Source organism: Scyliorhinus canicula, chromosome 10, assembly GCF_902713615.1.
Source record: "Scyliorhinus canicula chromosome 10, sScyCan1.1, whole genome shotgun sequence".
In the NCBI taxonomy this organism is placed as follows: domain Eukaryota; kingdom Metazoa; phylum Chordata; class Chondrichthyes; order Carcharhiniformes; family Scyliorhinidae; genus Scyliorhinus; species Scyliorhinus canicula.
In genome coordinates this window covers 82156960-82180210 of record NC_052155.1, presented here as the reverse complement: position 1 = coordinate 82180210, position 23251 = coordinate 82156960, and the positions used below count along the sequence as shown (strand labels likewise).

Here is a 23251-nt window from a genome sequence, read left to right as displayed (position 1 = left end):
TAACAAGGGATGAATGTAGAAAAATAATTTGTCATACCAGGAAGCGTTGTAAAGTGTGTTTATCCAGGGGGACAGCCATCTGCCGTATAGCTGTCGTTTTGTCTGGATCTGGCTTCACGTCATTGGCTGTGAATAAGAAACCCACATTGGGATCCTGATTGACCCTGAATCTGCATTTAGCAGGGTTAAACTTCAGCTGCGTCATTCTGATTCTGTCGAGGACAAGATGAAAAAGTGGATCATGTTTATGCGTAGTACGAGCCTGGACCAGGGTGCTATTGGCGGTTATTTTGTAGAGTTCTGAAAAAAGATGCTCCGTGTACTGCTGAAAGACCTCGCTGCCAGTGGAGACGTCATAGTGCCTATGAAGAAAATGTTATCTGCCTACTGGAGATGTAGTAAGGAGTCTTACAACACCAGGTTAAAGCTTTGAATCACTAGTTTTTGGAGCACAGTTCCTTCCTCATTCACCTGAGATGTGAATGTGGTTAGTTTTGAGGATTCTTCATCCAGTGGGATTTGCCAGAACCCACATTTTGCATCGAAAATGCTGAATACTTTAGCATTGGCCATGTCTGCTATCACCTGTTCCACTATCTTCATAGGGTGATGAGGTCTGAGCAGTGTCTTTTTTATGTGAACTGGGTCAATACATACCCTGCGCATGCCATCTTTCTTTACTGCGGCCACCATTGCTGAAACCTATTCTGTGGCCTCTTCTATAGGAGTTCTAACACTTAGAGCAGTCATCTGATGCAGCTCATTGACTACTTTCTGCTTCATGGCTATTGGTAATCTTCTTGGAGCACAAACTGTTGGTGGTACTAAGTTATCTAGTTTCATGTGGTATACAACTGGCTCACCAATAATGTCGGAGTTGAAGGTCTTTGTGCCCTCTCATTTCTGGGACCTAGTGTTGCAGAGCATGTACCTCTAGACCAAGGTGGATGAAAATGGTTGTTTGCCATAGGCCACAAAGTCCAACCGGATGTTGGGGGGGTCTGGTGCTACATATGGGTCTAGTTCCCACAGCACCTGCCCAGGAAATACGTTGCACTTTGCTCCGGTGTCAATCTTTATCTTTATTTTTGCGTTGCTGCAAACAATGTTCAGGGCGGTGACAATCTCACCATTCTCTGTGACGGTGTCGACACTCTCACAGTAAATTGTTCCTGGGGGCTCTGTGGATTGGTTGCTCTGATTGACCTCCAGTTTGTTTATCTTGCTCATCCTTTGAACCATAAAGGAATGACTGGCTGCAATGTGCCTAGTGGCAAAGGAAGGCAGCATTTTGCAAAATGGTTTCATTTGCCACACTTATTGCAGCGTTTACCAAACCCCGAACATGCTATTCTCTTCGGAGAGTGCTGGCCACCATAGTTGAGGTAGGGCATGCGTTGTACCATGAAAACTTGGCACCTGGCACTGTAGTAGATGTGCCACTCTTGTTCAAACTTGGCCCAGTTGTCCAAAATATTTTTGTGGAACATGAGCGGGTCGATGTGGTGAAGTCCCTGTCCATTCTGCCAACTCCTGACACCATGGCCGGGAATCGCCGAGCCCACGCCGGGTCAGAGAATTGCTGGTGACGCGGGGAAAACCTGCCACGCCACTCCGACGCCGGGACGCGATTCTCCAGCGACCAGAGAATCGGTGCCAATCGTGCCCGCGCAGTCGACACGGTGCCGGTCAGGGGCCGTTGAAAGAGACCGCGCGCCGATTCTCCGCGGTCGACCGGCCGAAATTCCACCCCATTCCGCCGAGTCCCTCACACAAGGTTCCAACCTGGTACCACCCGGCGGGAGCTCGGACTCGAGGCCGCGGTGGCCATCCTGGTGGGGGGGATCAGACTCCCGGGGGGCCTCCACGACATCCAGGCCCGCGATCGGGGACAACCGATCGGCGGGCGCCCGTGATCTGGAAGGGACCTACCTTCTTCCACGGCAGCCCGCTGTAGGGCCCACCTTGTTGCGCACGTGGAAACGGCCACCACATGCATGCGCCGACACAGAAACAGCTACCACACGCATGCGTCGGCGCCAGAGCTGCCTGGAGCACTCCGGCGCCGTGCTGGCCCCCCTGAAGGCCGCTGAATCATTGGGCCAAGAGGCCCGTTGACACCGGCGTGAAACACTCCGGTGTTTACACCAGCGTCAACACTTAGCCTGGATTTCAGAGAATCCCGGCCCATGTAGAAGTGTTAGATTCCAATGATTGGTGACCAAGGACTTTTAACAACAACAGTTTATTAAGTACTCTGAGCAACTCTTGCGTGCTTCCACACTTTGCGCGCTCCAGGGAGAACACCTGCATTCCCGGCACGTCACCCCTTAAATAATAGCATCATCACATGGCATCACATGACCGCTCAGTCTACAGTACTCCTTTGCGTTTAGAAGACGGAGGGATGATCTAATTGAAAATATTGCAAATTATGAAAGGATTTAATAGGGCCGTTACAGGAAGAAGGTATTACAAACTCTGAGCTAAGCAATTCGGGAAACACTTGTTCATATAAAGGGGAATGGAAACCTGAAATATTCTGCCCCTTAAAATTGTGGATTCTATATTAATTGATGTTTTTAAGATATATATCAAGGGATTTTTGTTAAGTAGAGGTAACGGGGATATGGAGCAAAGGTGGGTGAATGGAATTGAGATACAGATCAGTCATGATGTATTTGAAAGGCGGAACAGGATAGGTTCATTAATGTTCAGCTCCATTAGATTATCACCCATGCAGTGAAGATGAAAATTAACCCCAGCTCTTTGAGTGTCGTACTATGCTTAGCACTTGATTTCATGATTGTTAATTTATTATAAATTCATGTCTGTTACCTCAGTAATATTTACTACCACTCAAGAAGTGTAAATAATAATTGTTGCAGGTACATTGCATAATTAGTAATTTTATTTCAGATATTTTAATCTTGTATATAAATATTGAATGACTGAAACATCTTACGAAATGTATAAAAGCAAATTACTGCGGATGCTGGAATCTGAAACCAAAAGAGAAAATGCTGGAAAATCTCAGCAGGTCTGGCATCATCTGTAGGGAGAGAAAAGAGGTAATGGTTCGAGGCCAGATGACCTTTTGTCTTGATAAAGGGTCACCTGGACTCAAAACGTTAGCCCTTTTCTCTCGCTACAGATGCTGCCAGACCTGCTGAGATTTTCCAGCATTTTCTCTTTTGGTTCTGAAATGTATTACTGATTTTGGGCTTGATTTTCTTTCTATTTGCCGCATTTCATAATGTTTACCTTTCTTTAATAAGGGCATTCTCGGCTCTGGGCTGGCTCTTAAAGTTCAGGAGCAGCATCGTCAAAAGCATTTTGAGAAAAGAAGAAATCCTGCAGCAAGCTTGATCCAGGTCTGAAGGTTTCAGCACTAGATAATCATTACAGTTAAAAAGAAATTGAAATCAATATTTTAATCATGTGAAAGGAGAACTAGTAGAATGACTATGCTGATATTATTTTCAATGTTCGTGGCTGTAATGGCGTGAGGTAAACTGTGCCTTCGTAGAATAATGGAAAGTTAGAGCACAGGGTGAGGCCATTCGGTCCATCATGTCTATGCTGACTTTTGTCTGTAGTCGCTGTCATTGCCTCATCCACAACTACCTGTCCAACTCCCTTTCAAAGGTAAGGATGGAATCAGCCTCCATTGCCTTTTCAGACAGAGTGTTCCAGGATCCCAACAACTCTCGGAGTGAAAGATATCTTCTCATCTCCCCTCGAGATATTTTGCCAATAATTTTGAATCTATGACCTCTAGGTATTGGCCCCCTCACCAGAGGAAATCGTTTTTCACTATCTACTCTATCAAAACCTCTCATCATCTTGTAAACTTTTTTTAATTCACACCTTAATGGTCTCTTTTAAGCAGAGCAGTGCTATATTTCAAACTCTCATCCTCTCTAAAGTGCTTCCTGAATTGTGTTGTACAGAAACGCCCATACCTACTGACACCTAACTAGTGATTTATAAAACCCTAGCATGATCTCTTTGCTCTTATATTATATTCCTTCCTTTATAAATCCAAGTAACCCATGTTTAGCACAGGGCTAAATCACTGGCTTTGAAAGCAGACCAAGCAGGCCAGCAGCACGGTTTGATTCCCGTAACAGCCTTCCCGAACAGGCGCCAGAATGTGGCGACTAGGGGCTTTTCACAGTAACTTCATTTGAAGCCTACTCGTGACAATAAGCGATTTTCACTTTTCACTTTCACTTTTCACTTTCAAGCAGTCCGTGTCCAAATGCATCAAGATGTAGACACTATCCAGGGTTGGGCTGACAAGTGGTAAGTAACATTAGCGCCACACAAGTATCAAGTAATGACCATCTCCAACAAGAGAGGATCTAACCATCATCCCTTAACATTCAATGGCATTACCATCACTGAAACCCCCACGATTGACATCCTGAGGGTTACCATTGATCAGAAACTGAATTGGAGTAGCCATATAAATACTGTGGCTACAAGAGCAGGTCAGAGGCTGGGAATTCTGCAGTGAGTAACTCACCTCCTGACTCCCCAAAGCCTGTCTACCATCTACAAGCCACAAGCCAAGGGTTTGACAGAATATTCCTCACTTGCCTGGAAAGGTGCAGCTCCAACAACACTCAACAACCTCATAACCATCCAGGACAAGGCAACCCACTTGATTGGCTCCCCATCCACCCTCTTAAACATAACACCCTCCACCACTGAGACATAGTGGCAGCCGTATGTACCATCGACATGATGCACTGCAGCAACTCACCAAGGCTCCTTCGGCAGCACCTATCAAACCTACCAGCTTTACCACCCAGAAGGACAAGGACAGCATTATAGAAGGGATGTGATAGCACTTGAAAGGGCCAAAGGAGATTAACCAAGATGTTGCCTGTGCTGGAGAATTATGTTATGAAGAAAGATTGGATAGCCTTTGATTGTTTTCCTTGGAGCAGAGGAGACTGATGGGGAACATGATTGAGATGTATAAAATTATGAGGTGTATAGATAGAGTAGACAGGAAGAAATTGTTTCCCTTGGTGAAGGAATCAATGACCAGGGACATATATTTAAGCAAAGGGGAAGAAGATTTAGAGGGGATGTGAGGGAAATCCTTTCTACCCAGAGGGTGGTGGAAGTGTGGAACTTGGTGTCTGAAAGGATGGTGGAGGCAGAGTCTCTCATATCGTTTAATAAATATTTAGATGTGCACTTGCAATCCCAAGGCACACAAGTGCTGGGAAATGGGATTAGAATAGTTAGGTGGTTGTTTTTGACCAGCACAGACTCGATGGGCCAAAGAGCCTTTCCTGTCCTGTATGATTCTATGACTCCCTCACCACATTCAAGTTTCTCTCAAGTCATTCACCATCCAGACTTGGAAATGTATCACCATTCCTCCACTATCACTGATTCAAAATCCTGGAACCTCCTAACAACACTGTGCGTGTACCGACATGGATTGCAACGGTCCAAGAAGGCAGCTCACCAACACCTCCTCCAGGGCAATAAGGGACGGGCAATAAATGTTAGTCTAGCCAACTTCAGCCCAAATCCCATGAACAAATAGATTTTTAAAAGGTGATTTTTTTCACCTTGTCAACTTGCTCTGTCATCTTTCAAGGTTTGAGTCTCTCGACTCATTTTTATTTTTCAAAATTGTCCCATTTATAATGTACTGTCATTCTATCCTCCCAAAGTGCATAACTTCACATTTATGTGTATTAAACTCCATGTTCCCTGCTGCTGCCCATTTCACTGTCCTGTTGATATCATCCTGAAGCTTATATCCATACTCATCATTTTACAATGTCCTTCCTGTACCTGAATCTATGTATTTATAGAAATTTACAAGCGTAATCAAGCCGAAATTAACTCAGGGCAAATACCATTGCAAATAATTTCCCACTCTGAAATCTACCTTCCTACCATCCTTACTTCCTGACACTGGGTCAGTTTTGTATCTGTACTGTCACATTCCCCTATATTCTTAGAGGTTCCATTTTCTTACTCAACCTCCCTTGTGGCACTTTGTTGAATGCCTTCCAAAAGCCTCCTGTGTGCCCCTCCTACCATTGACCATTGTTACCTCGTTAAATAATTCAATCTAGCTAATCAGATATGATTTGCTTTGAACAAATCTATGTTTGCTTCTCCTTGATTTCCCTATGCCTTTCTAAATGATACTTTATTTGGTTCCTGATACCAGTTTCTAATAACGTCACCACCACTGATGTCAGTGGGAATGACCCAAAATTTCTGGGTTTATTCTTCTGCCCTTCCTTGAATAGAGGCAGAAATTTAGTAGCCCCCCCAGTCCATCCAACTACTGCTGTATTCAAGAAGATTGAAAGATTGTGACCAATGCTTTGACCATTGCATATTTCAGCAACTTAGATTATGCTTCATCTGGGACAGGTGATCTACCCAACTTTCAGCAACGATAATCTTATTAGTGCATCTTCTTTATCTACTACTGTGCTGTCCATAACACCCCTCTCCTTTTCTATTATACAATTCACATCATTCACTTCCTTTATGAAGATGAATTAAAATAACTCATTTAATAATTTAGCCACAACCTTTGTCTTGACATGAAGATTTCCCTTTAGGTCCTCAATAGGCCGACGTATTTCCCTCGTGTGGTAGTATGACTAGAGGTATTACGGTAACTAGCAATGCCGAGACACCATTGGTGGAGAAGGCTCGCTGCTCATTGGCCCAATGGTATGTAACACTAGTCACCCATTGGCTACAGCTGTAAGGTAGCTCCGCCCTGTAAGGCGGGGTATAAGAGCCCGTTAATTCCCCACAGCTTCCTTTCTGTACCTGAGCTGCTGGGGAAACATCTTGTCTATTAAAGCCTTCAGTTTCGGACGACAACTTTGCTTCTGCGGTCAATTGATAGTTCATCAATTTAATAGACAAGTTTTAAAGAATGGAGCTCCGCATCGAGCCTGAGTGTCTACAACTCAGCCCCCAAGCGGCTAACGCAGCAGCAACCTTTAAACACTGGTTAGCATGTTTCAATGGCTACCTCGGCACAGCAGAAAGCACACCCACGAGAGAGCAGAAACTACAGATCTTGCACTCGAGAGTGGGCCTGGACATCTACACGCTCATCGAGAACGCTACAAATTACGATTCCGTAATGGAACTACTCAAAGGACATTATATCCGCCCAGTAAACCAAGTCTACGCCTGGCACCTACTGGCAATGAGACGGCAGAGCCCTGGTGAGTCACTAGACAAATTCTATCGTGCGCTTCTCGTGCTAGGGAGAAACTACAGCTGCCCACAGGTTTCGGCTAACGAACATACTGAACTATTGATCCGGGATGCTTTTGTTGCGGGTATGCAGTCCCCGCAAATCTGCCAGAGACTGCTTGAGAAACGCACTCTGGGCCTCAAGGAGGCACGGGCCCTCGCCGATTCACTGGACGTGGCCTCCCGGAATGCCCGCGCCTACACCCCTGACCGCGCAGTGGCCCCCTGGGCAGCGTGGAATCCCCCCAGCGGACTCGGAATCGCCCCAGGCCTGCACTGCGACACGCCTCAGCAACCCCTCTGGGCCCCGTTGCTATTTCTGCGGGCAGGCGAAACACCCACGACAGTGCTGCCCGGCCCGTGCGGCAATGTGTAAGGGGTGCAGCAAGAAGGGCCATTTCATGGTGGTCTGCCAGGCCCGGGCGGTCGCTGCGGTTCTGGGCGGCGAGTGCGGATCGCCGCTCCAACCCTCTCCGCGGGCCCCGAGCGGCCCATGAACATCACCAGCTTCCTCCCCAAGCGCCACGTGAGGCCCCCTGGCGCCGCCATCTTGCTCTGCCGATGCCACGTGCGGGGGATGGGCGCCGCCATTTTGTCCACCCCCAGCCATGTGCGACCAGTGGGCGCCGCCATCTTGGACTGGCTCCAAGGACCCCAGCACGGGTGACCACACACCACCCGAAAACGATTCCGAAGATCTGCCACGTTTGGCATCGGTGACCTTGGACCAGTCTCGACCCCGCACCCTCTCCACAGCAACGACGACGGTATTCATCAACGGGCACGAGACGACCTGTCTACTCGACTCTGGGAGCACGGAGAGCTTTATACACCCTGACATGGTAAGGCGCTGTTCCCTTCCTGTCCACCCCGTCAATCAAAAAATCGCCCTAGCCTCTGGTTCCCATTCAGTTGCAATCAAAAGGTATTGTGTAGCGAACCTCATGGTCCAAGGGAGGGAGTTCAAGAACTAGAGGCTCTACGTCCTCCCCCACCTCTGGGCATCCACTCTCCTAGGGTTAGATTTCCAGTGTAATCTCCAAAGTCTAGCTTTCAAATTCGGCGGCCCTATACTCCCCCTCACTGTCTGCAGCCTCGCGACCCTCAAGGTCGACCCCCTCTCCCTGTTTGCAAACCTCATCCCGGATTGCAAACCCGTCGCCACTAGGTGCAGACGGTACAGTGCCCAGGATTGGACATTCATTGGATCAGAGGTCCAACGGCTCCTGAGGGAAGGGGTCATCGAGGCTAGCAACAGTCCCTGGAGAGCCCAAGTAGTGGTGGTAAAGACCGGGGAGAAGAATAGGATGGCCATAGGCTACAGTCAGACCATCAACAGGTTTACGCAGCTGGACGCATACCCTCTCCCCCGCATATCCGACCTGGTAAACAGGATCGTGCAATACAAGGTCTTCTCCACGGTAGACCTCAAGTCTGCCTACCACCAGCTTCCCATCCGCGCGAGTGATTACAAGTACACTGCCTTCGAGGCAGATGGGCGGCTCTACCACGTTTTAAGGGTTCCTTTCAGTGTCACTAATGGGGTCTTGGTCTTCCAGCGAGAGATGAACCGAATGGTTGACCGATACGGTTTACGGACAACATTCCCGTATCTCGATAATGTCACCATCTGCGGCCACGACCAGCAGGACCATGACACCAACCTCCGAAAATTCCTCTAGACTGCGAAAATCCTTAACCTTACGTATAACAAGGATAAAGTTTAGCACCGACCGCCTAGCAATCCTCGGCTACGCAGTGCGAAATGGAGTTTATAGGCCCCGGCCCGGAACCCATGCGCCCCCTTATGGAGTTCCCGCTCCCTCACTGTGCCAAGGCCCTGAAGCCCTGCCTCGGGTTCTTCTCTTACTATGCTCAGTGGGTCCCCAACTATGCCGACAAAGCCCGTCCAACGGCTCATCCAAATTACTACTTTCCCCCTGTCGACGGAGGCCCGCCAGGCCTTCAGCCGCATCAAAGCAGACATTGCAAAGACCATAAGGTGAGCGATCGAAGAATCCCTCCCCTTCCAAGTTGAGAGTGACGCGTCCAACGTAGCTCTGGCGGCCACCCTCAACCAAGCGGGCAGACCGTAGCCTCCACGCTTCCGAAATCCGCCACTCTTCGGTCGAGAAGGAAGCACAGGCCATAGTAGAAGCTGTGCGATATTGGATGCATTACCTGGCCGGCAGGAGGTTTACCCTCCTCATGGACCTATGGTCGGTAGCCTTCATGTTCGACAATGCACAGCGGGGCAAGATAAAGAACAATAAGATCTTGCGGTGGAGGATCGAATTATCCACCTATAACTATGAGATCCTGTATCGCCCCGGGAAGCTAAACGAGCCTCCCGATGCCCTGTCCCACGGCACATGTGCCAACGCACAAGTGGACCGCCTCCGAGTCCTTCACGAGGACCTCTGCCACCCGGGAGTCACTCGTTTCTTCCATTTCATAAAGACCCGCAACCTGCCCTATTCCATCGAGGAGGTCAGGACAGTCACTAGAAACTGCCACATCTGCGCGGAGAGCAAGCGCATCTGATAAAGGCTTCCTGTCCCTTTGAGTGCCTCAGCATGGACTTCAAAGGTCCCCTCCCCTTTACCAACCGCAACACGTACTTCCTCAACGTGATTGACGAGTACTCCAGTTTCCCGTTCGCCATCCCCTGCCCCGACATGACCACAACCACCATCATCAAAGCGCTGCACAGCACTTTTTCCCTGTTCGGATTCCCTGCTTACAGTGACGAACTGCGTCAATTCCTGCTTAGCAAAGGCATTGCCTCAAGCAGGACGACCAGTTACAATCCCCGGCGTAACGGACAGGACGAGAGGGAGATCGGGACGGTCTGGAAGACCGTCCTACTGACCTTACGGCCAGGAATCTCCCAGTCTCCCGCTGGCAGGAGGTCCTCCCAGACGCCCTCTACTCTATCCGGTCCCTGCTCTGCACTGCAACTAAGCAAACGCCTCATGAACGTCTCTTTATCTTCCCTAGGAAGTCCTCCTCAGGGACCTCGCTCCCGACCTGGCTGGCAGCCCCCGGCCCCATCCTGCTCCGGAAACACGTGCGGGCGCACAAGTTGGACCCGTTGGTCGAGAGGGTCCAGTTACTCCATGATAACTCCCAGTATGCGTACGTGGAGTACCCCGACGGCTGACAAGACACGGTCTCTCTACGGGACCTGGCGCCTGCCGGATCCCCACCCTCTCCACCAGCCCCACCCTCCCTCCCCCACCGGCGCACCTCACCGTCGCGCCCTGCCCTGCACAACCATTTTTCCTCAGGCCCTGTCTGGACCCCCCCGCCCACCGCAGCACTCTACAGACACCCCCTTCACTGGCCAGTCAACCCACCCCACCAGCACCAGAGAGAAGTCTGGACGCCCCCTCCCCGGGTCAGCCACCCTCACCAGCGCCATCTAGGGGTGTTGAAGCCGTTGCGGGTAATGGATCCACGCTCCCAGAGTCACAGGCGCCTGCACCTCCACCGACATCTCCGCCGAAGCTCCGTCGATCGCAAAGGACGACCAAGGCCCCCGGCCGTCTGATTGTTTCACTATGAACTGTATATAGACTTTTTAATGTGCCATGTTACACGGCCAATTGTGTCATTGTGAAACTGTGTTATGTTTTGTAAATAGTTATGGGCCAGTGGGCAGACGCATTTCGTACCGCAGTACCTCAAAAGTCATACTACCAGTATGCTATTCAGCCCGTGCGGACCACCTGTTCTGGTCGGGCCCCCAAGTCACCATGCCCCCCCCTCCCCCTTCCGCCGGATTCTTTTTCAACAGGGGTTGAATGTGGTAGTATGACTAGAGGTATTACAGTAACTAGCAATGCCAAGACACCATTGGTGGAGAAGGCTCGCTGCTCATTGGCCCAATGGTATGTAACACTAGTCACCCATTGGCTACAGCTGTAAGGTAGCTCCACCCTGTAAGGCGGGGTATAAGAGCCCGTGTGTTCCCCACAGCCTCCTTTCTGTATCTGAGCTGCTGGGGAAACATCTTGTCTATTAAAGCCTTCAGTTCGGACTACAACTTCGCATCTGTGGTCAATTGATAGTGCATCACCTCGTTTAGGGTTCAATTTAATGTTGCTCGCTAAACTTTGTTTTGGAATCTCTCTTGCATGCTGCATTAGAGTTTTCAACTCAACTCTGTACTTTTCATAATCTTGCTGTTTATAAGCCTTGTATGTCTGTTTAAATTGAACTATTATTTCCTTTATCATTGAGGGCACATTTGCTTTGAAATATGCTTAGTTTGCACCTCAACTGTCACTTCTCTGGATGTCCTTCATTTTTCCATTACTATTTTATGCTGTAATCAATTTTCCAATTTTGCTCTGCTCAGGCTCTTCTTAAACTTTTTATAATTACTTCTTCTCCAGTTGGGATTTTTACCTTTGATTAATTACTTTCATCAGTTACAGTAAAGTCCTGTCGTTAAGTTCCTGAACATTCAGGCAAAGGGCGAACTTGTGAATTGCGAACATTCTTTACAACGGGAATGAATTGGATAGCTCCCAGCCATCGTAAAATTACCGTGCATCTGAGTTTTGCTCTTCCAGGTGTGAAAACCTCTCCAGCTCTTTACCTATCTCTCCTGATCAATGACAGCCCTCAAACTCACAACCTAAATGTAAAAAGAAGCATGTCCTTGAATGCAGTCACCATGAATGAAATCTCTACGACCACAACATGCAGTTAGTGTCCGAGCTTCACCAAGTATATCATTATTCTGCACTGCCAGCATGGCATTTAGCAGCTTGCCTTTAAGCTTCTTGACACTTCAAAAAGAAGTTCGATACATTTTTAACTCTTTTGCCCAAACAAATCTATATTTCCGTTTCAACAAATTGAAACCTACAAAGCATTAATCTATGAAGCAACTCACCAGCTGAGTGCTCCCCGCGTCCCCCTACACATACCCCTCTTCCCAATCAATACTGTGTTTTCAAATTCAACCACAGACAGCCAAACCTTTACTTTAAAGTGCTTTCTCTCATTTGTAATCCCTTGAAGATGATAAGCAGGCATTTTCAAATGAAGCTTATTGGAGATTTCTCTAATTTCTGAAGATATTTCAGGACTAGAACATAGAACATAGAACGATACAGCGCAGTACAGGCCCTTCGGCCCTCGATGTTGCACCGACTAATACTGGGGATGAGCAATTGTATACAAACAGCTTAGTGTGGGTAAATCAATTTGCGAATGAAGAGGTTGCGAATAACAAGAGTTTCTGTACTTGGATTGGTTAATTCATATAAAGCAAAGAGTGGGGATTAATGGGTGTTTCTCTGGTTGGCAATCAGTAGCTAATGGTGTCCCTCGGGGATCCGTGTTGGGCTGACAATTGTTCACAATTTACATTGATGATTTGGAGTTGGGGACCAAGGGCAATGTGTCCAAGTTTGCAGATGACACTAAGATGAGTGGTAAAGCAAAAAGTGCAGAGGATACTGGAAGTCTGCAGAGGGATTTGGATAGGTTAAGTGAATGGGCTAGGGTTTGGCAGCTGGAATACAATGTTGACAAATGTCAGGTTATCCATTTTCGTAGGAATAACAGCAAAAGGAATTATTATTTAAATGATAAAATATTAAAACATGCTGTTGTGCAGAGAGATCTGGGTGTGCTAGTGCATGAGTCGCAAAAACTTGGTTTACAGGTGCAACGGGTGATTAAGAAGGTAAAAAATGTTTTTCTTTAGACTAGGGAGGTTATGCTGCAACTGTATAAGGTGTTAGTTAGACCACACTTGGAATATTGTGTTCAGTTTTGGTCTGCTTCCCTGAGAAAGGACAGTAAGAAGTCTTACAACACCAGGTTAAAGACCTCGCCATTCACCTGAGGAAGGAGCTGCGCTCCGAAAGCTCATGTTTGAATCAAACCTGTTGGACTTTAACCTGGTGTTGTAAGACTTCTTACTGTGCTCACCCCAGTCCAACGCCGGCATCTCCACATCCTGAGAAAGGACGTACTGGCACTGGAGTGTGTGCAGAGGAGATTCACTAGGTTAATCCCAGAGTTGAGGGGTTGGATCACGAGGAGAGGTTGAGTAGAGTGGGATTGTACTCATTGGAATTTAGAAGGATGCGGGGGGGATCTTATAGAAACATATAAAATTATGAAGAGAATAGATAGGATAGATGCGGGCAGGTTGTTTCCACTGGCGGGTGAAAGCAGAACTAGCAGGCTTAGCCTTAAAATAAGGGGAAATAGATTTAGGACTGAGTTTAGGAGGAACTTCTTCACCCAAAGGGTTGTGAATCTATGGAATTCCCTGCCCAGTGAAGCAGTTGAGGCTCTTTCATTAAATGTTTTCAAGATAAAGATAGATACTTTTTTGAAGAATAAAGGAATAAAGGGTTATGGTGTTTGGATGGGAAAGTGGAGCTGAGTCCACAAAAGATCAGCCATGATCTCATTGAATGGCGGAGCAGACCTCGAAGGGCCAGATGGCCTACTCCTGCTCCTAGTTCTTATGTTCTTATGCTGACACCAAATCATGTCGTGGTCACTGTTACCTAGGTGGACATTTACTGTAACACACTCCGCTTACCCCACTTCATTTCCCAGAACCAGTTTCAAAGCTGATTTTTTTCCTTTGTTCATTGTGAAAGTTGCTCATTCAACACATTCCTCTCTTTTCCAGCCCTGAGCATGATGCTTTCTCTGTCTATTGTTAATACATCCCACTGTTACTTCTTTATTTCTGTTGCAAACCTTTGAAACTTACTGAATAATTTGTTCATCTGCTTTCTTCACACTGTGCGTGATACGGAAAACTCCCAACAATGTAACATGTCTGCCTCTGGTCCTCAACTCAAACCAAATAGGTACAGTCCGAGGACCATCTAATATGCACTTTTCATTTATAACTGAAACGTTGGCCCAGAACCTCTGAGTTCCAGGGCAATAAAACTGGTGATGTGCTGGTGAGGTGCTCGGAACTCACAACCGCACACCGCATCACTCCGGATGTCCCAGATCAGGATCACATGGCAATTGCCTGCATCTCACTGTCGTCACAACATCTGACACATTCCCTCTCTCCGCTCCACACTGTCCTTCACAACATCCTGACACATTCCCTCTCTCCGCTCCACACTGTCCTTCACATCATCCTGACACATTCCCACTCTCTGCTCCACACTGTCCTTCACACCATCCTGACACATTCCCACACTCTCCGCTCCACACTGTCCTTCATAACATCCTGACACATTCCCTCTCTCCGCTCCACACTGTCCTTCACAACATCCTGACACATTCCCTCTCTCTGCTCCACATTGTCCTTCACACAATCCTGACACATTCCCTCTCTCCGCTCCACACTGTCCTTCACACAATCCCGACACATTCCCTCTCTCTACTCCACACTGTCCTTCACACCATCCTGACACATTCCCTCTCTCTGCTCCACACTGTCCTTCACACAATCCTGACACATTCCCTCTCTCCGCTCCACACTGTCCTTCACACAATCCTGACACATTCCCTCTCTCTACTCCACACTGTCCTTCACAACATCCTGACACATTCCCTCTCTCCGCTTCACACTGTCCTTCACAACATCCTGACACTTTCCCTCTCTCCACTCCACACTGTCCTTCACAACATCCTGACACATTCCCTCTCTCTGCTCCACACTGTCCTTAACACCATCCTGACACATTCCCTCTCTCTGCTCCACACTGTCCTTCACAACATCCTGACACATTCCCTCTCTCTGCTCCACACTGTCCTTCACAACATCCTGACACATTCCCTCTCTCCGCTCCACACTGTCCTTCACACCATCCTGACACATTCCCACTTCCTCCTCCACGCTGTCCTTCACAACATCCTGACACATTCCCACTCCACTCCACACTGTCCTTCACAACATCCTGACACATTCCCACTCTCCGCTCCACACTGTCCTTCACAACATCCTGACACATTCCCACTCTCCGCTCCACACTGTCCTTCACAACATTCTGACACATTCCCTCTCTCTGCTCCACACTGTCCTTCACACCATCCTGACACATTCCCTCTCTCTGCTCCACACTGTCCTTCACAACATCCTGACACATTCCCACTCTCCGCTCCACACTGTCCTTCACAACATCCTGACACATTCCCACTCTCCGCTCCACACTGTCCTTCACAACATTCTGACACATTCCCTCTCTCTGCTCCACACTGTCCTTCACACCATCCTGACACATTCCCTCTCTCTGCTCCACACTGTCCTTCACACCATCCTGACACATTCCCTCTCTCTGCTCCACACTGTCCTTCACACCATCCTGACACATTCCCTCTCTCCGCTCCACACTGTCCTTCACAACATCCTGACACATTCCCTCTCTCCGCTCCACACTGTCCTTCACAACATCCTGACACATTCCCTCTCTCTGCTCCACATTGTCCTTCACAACATCCTGACACATTCCCTCTCTCTGCTCCACATTGTCCTTCAGACTATCCTGACACATTCCCTCTCTCCGCTCCACACTGTCCTTCAGACTATCCTGACAAATTCCCTCTCTCTGCTCCACACTGTCCTTCACACTATTCTGCCACATTCCCTCTCTCTGCTCCACACTGTCGTTCACACTATTCTGACACGTTATGGGTTGTATCCTTCATCAAAATATTGCCGTCTTTCTCATTAACGCCTGTCTTAATGGGCTGGAACTTTCTGCCTCTCAACTGGTGTCAGAAATTTATAGAGCGTTACAAGGTCCATTGTGGCCAGGCAGCCAAAAGCAACTATCTACTCGAAAGCCATTTTCCAGCCCTTGTATGCTACAGCATTTCAAGTGATAATATTAATATTTCTTATATATGAATATATATAACCCTGTTGTGAGGGTTCTTCCTCTGCCATTGTTTCAGTCAGTGAGTTCCAGATCCCACCACCGTTTGGGTGAACAACGTTTTTCCTCAAATCCCCTCTAAATCTCCTGTCCCTGATCTTAAATTCATGCTTCCTGGTTTTTCACCCCTCTACTGAGGCCAAAGGTTTCTTCCTCTCTACCCTAGCTATGACCCTCATAATTTTGTACATCTCAGTCATGTTCCGCCTCAGTCTCTCTGCACTAGCCTGTCCAGTCTCTCTCGATAGCAGAAACACTCCAGCCCAGGCAACATCCTGGTGAAACTCCCCTGCTTCCTAGTACAATCACTTCCATTCTGTGGTGACCAGAATTGCACACAATGGGTGAAATTCTCCGCCCCCCACGACAGGTGGGAGAATAGCGGGAGGGCCTTCCCGACATTTTTGCCGCCCTCCCGCTATTCTCCCCCCCACCCCGCCGAAGTCCCGACCCGAATCGCTGCCGCCGTTTTTTTTACGGCCGGCAGCGATTCTCAGCTGTTAGATGGGCCGAAGTCCCAGCCCTTTCCGCCGTTTTTACGAACGGCAAACACACCTGGTCTTGCCGTTCGTAAAAACGGCGTCACAAACTCGCTATTAATAACCATGGCACCGATTGGCACGGCCGTACCACGGCTGTGCCAAGGGTGCCATGGGCCCGCGATCGGTGGGCACCGATCGCGGGCAGCGGGCCCGATGCCCGCGCACTACTTGTCCTTCCGCCGCCCCGCAGTATCCATTCGCGGGGCGGCTGAGGGGCAACCCGGCCCGCGCATGCGCGGGTTTCGCGCAAAAACGCGATGACGTCACCCGCGCATGCGCGGGTTGGAGTCTTCCAAACTGCGCATGCGCGGCTGACGTCATATGACGCGTCAGCCGGCGCTAACTCCGGCAAGCGGGCTTAACGATTTTCGTTAAGCCCGTCTTGCCGGAGCCTACGGCGTCGGGCTGCTAGCCCCGACCGGGGACCAGAATCGGTCCCCGGTCGGGAAGGGGCGCGCTGCCGTAAAACCCGCCCGGGTTTTACGCCACCTTTACGATTTCTCCCGTTTTGGGAGAATCTCGCCCAATATTCCTACTGTGGCCTAACCAGTGTTTTTTATGGCTGGCTTAGCTCAGTGGGCTAGACAGCTGGTTTGTAATGCAGATCAAGGCCAGGAGCGCGGGTTCAATTCCTGTACCAGCTGAGAATTCTGAATTCGCCCTCTGTGTGTCTGAACAGGTGCCGGAATGTGGCGACTAGGGGATTTTCACAGTAACTTTATTGCAGTGTTAATGTCAGCCTACTTGTGAGAATAAAGATTATTACATTATGTCACCTTGAGTTTGGGGCAGGGTCTGGGGGGGGGGGGGGGGGGGGGGGGGGGTGGAGAGATGACTGGTGGTCATCTCTCCACCCCCCCCCCAAGGGCAAAGCAGCCTATGGTCATCTGGGACTGTGGCGACATTTACTTTTTTTTAATGCTGCCTACACCATAACATGGGTGACATGGGAGGTGGGTGGAAGTGGGCAGGATGATTTTTGTAAAGGCAGGAAAAAACTGGCGTACAGCATTCTCCATTGGAGGAACCTCTGAGGGGCACATGTTCCACCCTTGGCCTGTTTAGCCCACGAGCAACATGTTATGCCTGCGGGGCAACTCTTGGGGTGCACCAAGACGCCAGCCGCTCCTGTAAAATCCAGTCTAATGTGTTTTTAATTTCTGCATTTGCAATGTTTTATTTTTATTTTGTAGTACCATTAATATCCTGCTGGTGGAGGTATTGATCTGCTTGCCAACACTTCAGTGATGGTATAAGAATAGTGACACACTGATTCTAAACTAACACTCTCACTTTGCCTAACAATTTCACCAACATGAAAAGTTATGAAAATATAAGATCCCACAATCATTCTTGTCCTTTAGTATTTAATATTCCTGAAAATGCATTGAACTTCACTGCAATTTAAAAGTTTCTAACAAGTGGTATATAAGATTTGACTTAATTTCATCCATGCTCCAGTTATTGGCCATGTACACACACATTGAATTTACAGTGCAGAAGAAGACCACTCAGCCCATCGAGTCTGCACCGATCCAGTAAAACAGCACCCTACTCAAGCCCATGCTTCCATCCTAGCCACGTAACCCAGTAACCCCACCTAACCTTTTGGACACTAAGGGCAAGTTAGCATGGCCCATCAACCTAACCTGCACATCTTTGAACTGTGGGAGGAAACCGTAGCACCCGAAGGAAACCCCGCAGACACGAGGAGAAAGTGCAAACTCCAGACAGTCACCAGATGCAAATATAAAGATATGTATAGGCAAAGCAGTGCATAGATACACAACATGCACAAACAACATACACACACATATCCACACACACACTTATACACACACACATACACCGCACATACAAACACACAAAAACGCATACACCGCACACACAAGGACACACACATATACACTGGGGATATTGGGGGAGGCGGTATTGTCACTGGACTATTAAACCAGAGACACAGAATAACCTGGAGACCCAGGTTCAAATCCCATCACTGCAGATAGTGAAATTTGAATTCAATAAAAATCTGGATTTTAAAAAAGTCTAATGATGATTATGAAGTCATTGTTGAATGTTGTAAAAACCCACCTGGTTCACTCATGTCCTTCAGGTAAGGAAATCTGCCATCCTTAGATGGTCTGGCCTACATGTGACTCCAGACCCACAGCAATGCGGTTGACTCTTAACTGCCCCTCAGGGCAATTAAGGATGGGCAATAAATGCTGGCACAGCCTGCACTGCCCATATCCCGCAATGCCCATATCCCGCAATGCCCATATCCTGCAATGCCCATATCCCGCAATGCCCATATCCCACAATGCCCATATCCCACAATGCCCATATCCCATGAACAAATAAAAAAAATACACATACACTGCACACACAAATATACACATACACTGCACACACAACCACACACATATACACATACACCGCACTCACAAATATATATATACGCACATATACACCGTACGCATACATATACATATGCGCCGCGCGCACACACACACACAGAGTTGAACAGGTCCGTTCCAGTGCTTTCGGATCCAACAAACATACGTTTGATGTGATATTTTTGATGAGCTAAACATCAGGGATGACACTAAAGTTTGAGTATTTACATCCAACTGCTGGAGCCACCAGCTGTGTCCCTCATGCTCCAACTGTGGGACATGGAAAGCGTTGGAATAGCTGTTTAACACAACACCCATTGGTGGAGTAACTGAGAGTAAACCAGAGCTGAGAGCAATTTATTCTCCCAACGGATAGACAGTGTTACAGTGTGACCAGTTCCTCCTGAGCCAACTGGAGTAAAAGTAAAAGGGGAAACCTACTGAATCCTCTATGGTAAACTGAAATGTTTGTCGCTCTCTTCATGAAATCCTGTTAGAAAATTACAAAAATGCCATCTGAGTTGGAAGCACTGATTCTGTATATGACTTCCTCCTTTTTCATTGGTTAACTGTCAGCATTTTCTTTTTTTGGTCATATTATTTCGTTATCCACCAATCATATTCCACAAAATCTTTCTTCCCAATGTCAATTCTCGCCCGTCACCTCGGCTAAAAACGCATTTCCTATTATATGCCGGGAAAATATTTCTCTGGTTCATAGCTGTTGTGATAGCTCCTCACTCATGCAGTCATCAGGATACTTCTAAATGTGAAAGTTATTATGCCATAATATGAAAAATTAACAAAAAGAAATCACAAGTTGACCAGTGAACTTAATGCCAATATCTCTACCCTCCAAACTCGTGGTGCAACGGAGGTTTCTCGGCCTCTGAGCATCCCAGACTCCTGTTGAATCCTCATGAGAGATCAATTGGTAAGGTTAAAGGCACATTACATTGAAGTCTATGAGGGAGAACTTGTAAGACCATAAGAAAAAGGAAGAAAAGTAGGTCATTCAGCCCCTTGAGCCTGCCTTGCCATTCAATAGGGCATGGCTGATCTGACATTTCTCACATCTATTTTCCTGCCCTTTCCCAGTAACCCTTGCTTCCCGTACTGATCAAGAACCTAGCTATCTCAGCCTTAAATATACACAAGAACTCGGCCTCCACAGCTTTCTTATGCAAGAAGTTCCAAAGACTCAGAACCCTCTGAGAAAAGAAATTCCTCCTCATCTCACTCTTAAATTGGCACTCCTTTATTCTGAGACTATAGCCTCTGGTCCTCGGCTCTCCCATGAAGGGAAACATCCTCTCAACTTTTACCCTGTTAAGCTCCTTAAGAATCCGATATGTTTAAGAATCCGATATGCTTCAATGAGATCATGATCTCATGATCTTCAATCCGATATGCTTCAATGAGATCATGATCTCATGATCTTCAATCCGATATGCTTCAATGAGATCACCTCTTGTGTAGAAAACAGGTTTTGATTGAGATCATATTTTGTAAAATCTCCTTTTCCATGTTTTGTTTTGATGCAGGCGGCATGGAGGTTTTACACCACGAACCTCAACAGAAGCGATCTTATTGCCACGTGGAGATATTACGAAACTGTCATAACAATTCCTTTCTTCAGGCATGTATGCCACTTCTCAGTTCAACTGTACAAACAAAAGCGCACGATTCATTGTTTTTATTTGCTATTATGATTTTTTCACTTTCATTCCCATCCAACATTGATAATTTATCTTAAAAATTTAGTGTGCATGGCGTTATTATGCTCCTGATGAGAATTCAGTTTGCCTAGCAACATGGAAGCCAGTTTTGAAGGCCTTGAATACCTGAAAAAGTAGGTACTTGGGTCACTGATTGTCCACATTTTTATCATTGTTTTGTTTGAGTTACACTTTCATGCCTGTCTCACTTGTAATGGATGTTATCAATTATAACACTGATTAATTTTAAGTTTACAAAGCTACAAACAAATTCTCACAATATTTTTTTAAATGACAAAATAGAGCAAGCTGTGAAACATTATAGTTTGTTTTATGTAATACTAATGTCCTTTTTCAAATTACTCTTCCAAAAGGTAAGAATAAACCCCATGTTTTAAAATTATTTAGATATAAGTGCAAAACGTGTTATATTCTTTGAGTAGAGTTGGATCCAACACCCAGCCAATAAGGCTACCTGTATTAAGATCTACTGTATTCCACATTATTAAGCCATAATAATGTAATCTGATATTTTTTTCCCAATTTGAGATTATTTTTGGCAAGTAATTAAAACTTGTGGGTTTTGTTTTATAAGTGGGCAGCACGGTGGCGCAGTGGGTTAGCCCTGCTGCCTCACGGCGCCGAGGTCCCAGGTTCGATCCTGGCTCTGGGTCACTCTCCGTGTGGAGTTTGCACATTCTCCCCGTGTTTGCGTGGGTTTCGCCCCCACAACCTAAAAATGTGCAAGCTAGGTGGATTGGCCACGCTAAATTGCCCCTTAATTGGAAAAAATGATTTGGGTTCTCTAAACTTATTAAAAAAATAAGTTTAATAACGTCATTGGGGAATCAATTTCCACTAAAACAACATCTTTTAAAAACATATTTAGGACCACTTAGGCAGCAATTGCTTTCCAGGCATAACAGTGCAAAATGTCCTTTTGGTTGTTCAGACTTGCTGGTCCTAACATTGGCAGAAACCCTTGGGAAATGGGACAAGTGGCTGTTAATGTTATGTTACACCAGATGATTAGGAGAACCCCTGTGGAAATTCTAGACCAGCTGCTTTTTCTCAACATCTGTGCCAAGCAACTCCCACATTTTAACTTGAATTTTACCTATAAAGATTAGGAGAATATGGAAAGTAAACATCTCACTAAATGTTACCTCAGAAAAATATGAAACTTAAAACCGCGCTAACATTCAGATGGTTTTGTTCTAGTTCTCCCTGGTGAGCTCTGATGTGAGGGAAAGTCAATCTCTGTGTCAAATTATCAAGACATAGGCTGTGATTTAACGGGACAGAAACAGAGTCCAGTTCTGGCTGTGTTTAGTGGGGTTATTCTCAGTGCTGACTTGGCCTTTTGTTTTGGCCTTGGCCAGGAACACCGCTCGGAGGCCGCACTTACCTCATTTCCTGCACTGACGAACTCAGTTCGCCCGTGCAGGAAGAGTATTTGTGGATCGGAATGGTGCCCCGTTCTTTTGACCCCCGCCCCCATCCACTCCATTGTGGCCTCCGGATACCCCCTGCACCCAATTTACATCTTACAGGATCGGTGAGCTCCCCCTCACCAGTTCCCTTAAGGGGAAGGCATCCCCGGGTTCGATTCCTGGCATGTGCCCCGGATACACACAAGACACCCCTGTCCCACCAAAGGACTTGTTAACAAGCTCAATTGGCTATTAATTACCATTCTAAAAATGGCGGGCGGGCTGCTGATTTTGGCAGTCCACTTACTGTATTATGGGAGAGAGCTTGGAGATGGCCAGGGAGGCAGTGGGCTACCCACTTGTCATATTTAATGTGCCCCTTCTTCTGTCGAAGGCACACCCAGTGGGGGCGGGGGGTGGAGTGGCTGTCAAATCCAGTCCATTAAGCACCAACATTGATGATCAGCAAGATACAAATGTCCAAAGCTCTGCTCCTTTTGTTTTGATGACAGCAAAATTTGTTTCAAATGAAAATGAGTAACTGTTCCATGTGGGAGGTAGTGTTCCACTATTGACAATCCTTTTTCAATCTCTAGATTTTCCTTTCCATTGATAGAATTAAGAAACAGAAAAGGATTAAAAACTGTTGTGTTTGTTGTGTATCGGGTCCCTGATAACACCTGTAAAATGGTAAATGAAATGAATGAAAATTGCTTATTGTCACGAGTAGGCTTCAATGAAGTTACTGTGAAAAGCCCCTCGTCGCCACATTCCGGCGCCTGTCCGGGGAGGCTGGTACGGGAATCGAACCGTGCTGCTGGCCTGCTTGGTCTGCTTTAAAAGCCAGCGATTTAGCCCAGTGAGCTAAACCAGTAAAATACATTGGGTGGGATTTTCCCACTCTCCATTCCAGTGGGATATTCCAGTTCCACTGAAGGCGGCCCCCCGCGGCAGGATGGGAAAGCCAAGCAAAATGCCATAGATGTCGGAGGGACTGGAAGATCCTGC

At 47.2% G+C, this 23251-nt stretch overlaps 1 protein-coding gene across 1 annotated transcript in view; it reads left to right on the top strand.

Moving 5' to 3' along the window:
* The window catches only part of kcnq3 (potassium voltage-gated channel, KQT-like subfamily, member 3), a 471023-nt gene that overhangs the window by 329129 nt on the left and 118643 nt on the right, over positions 1-23251 (top strand). Inside the window, exons 7-8 of the mRNA XM_038809241.1 lie at positions 3279-3374; positions 20637-20731. Coding sequence (XP_038665169.1) covers positions 3279-3374; positions 20637-20731 — 191 coding nt within the window. The remainder of the gene's footprint in view (positions 1-3278; positions 3375-20636; positions 20732-23251) is intronic.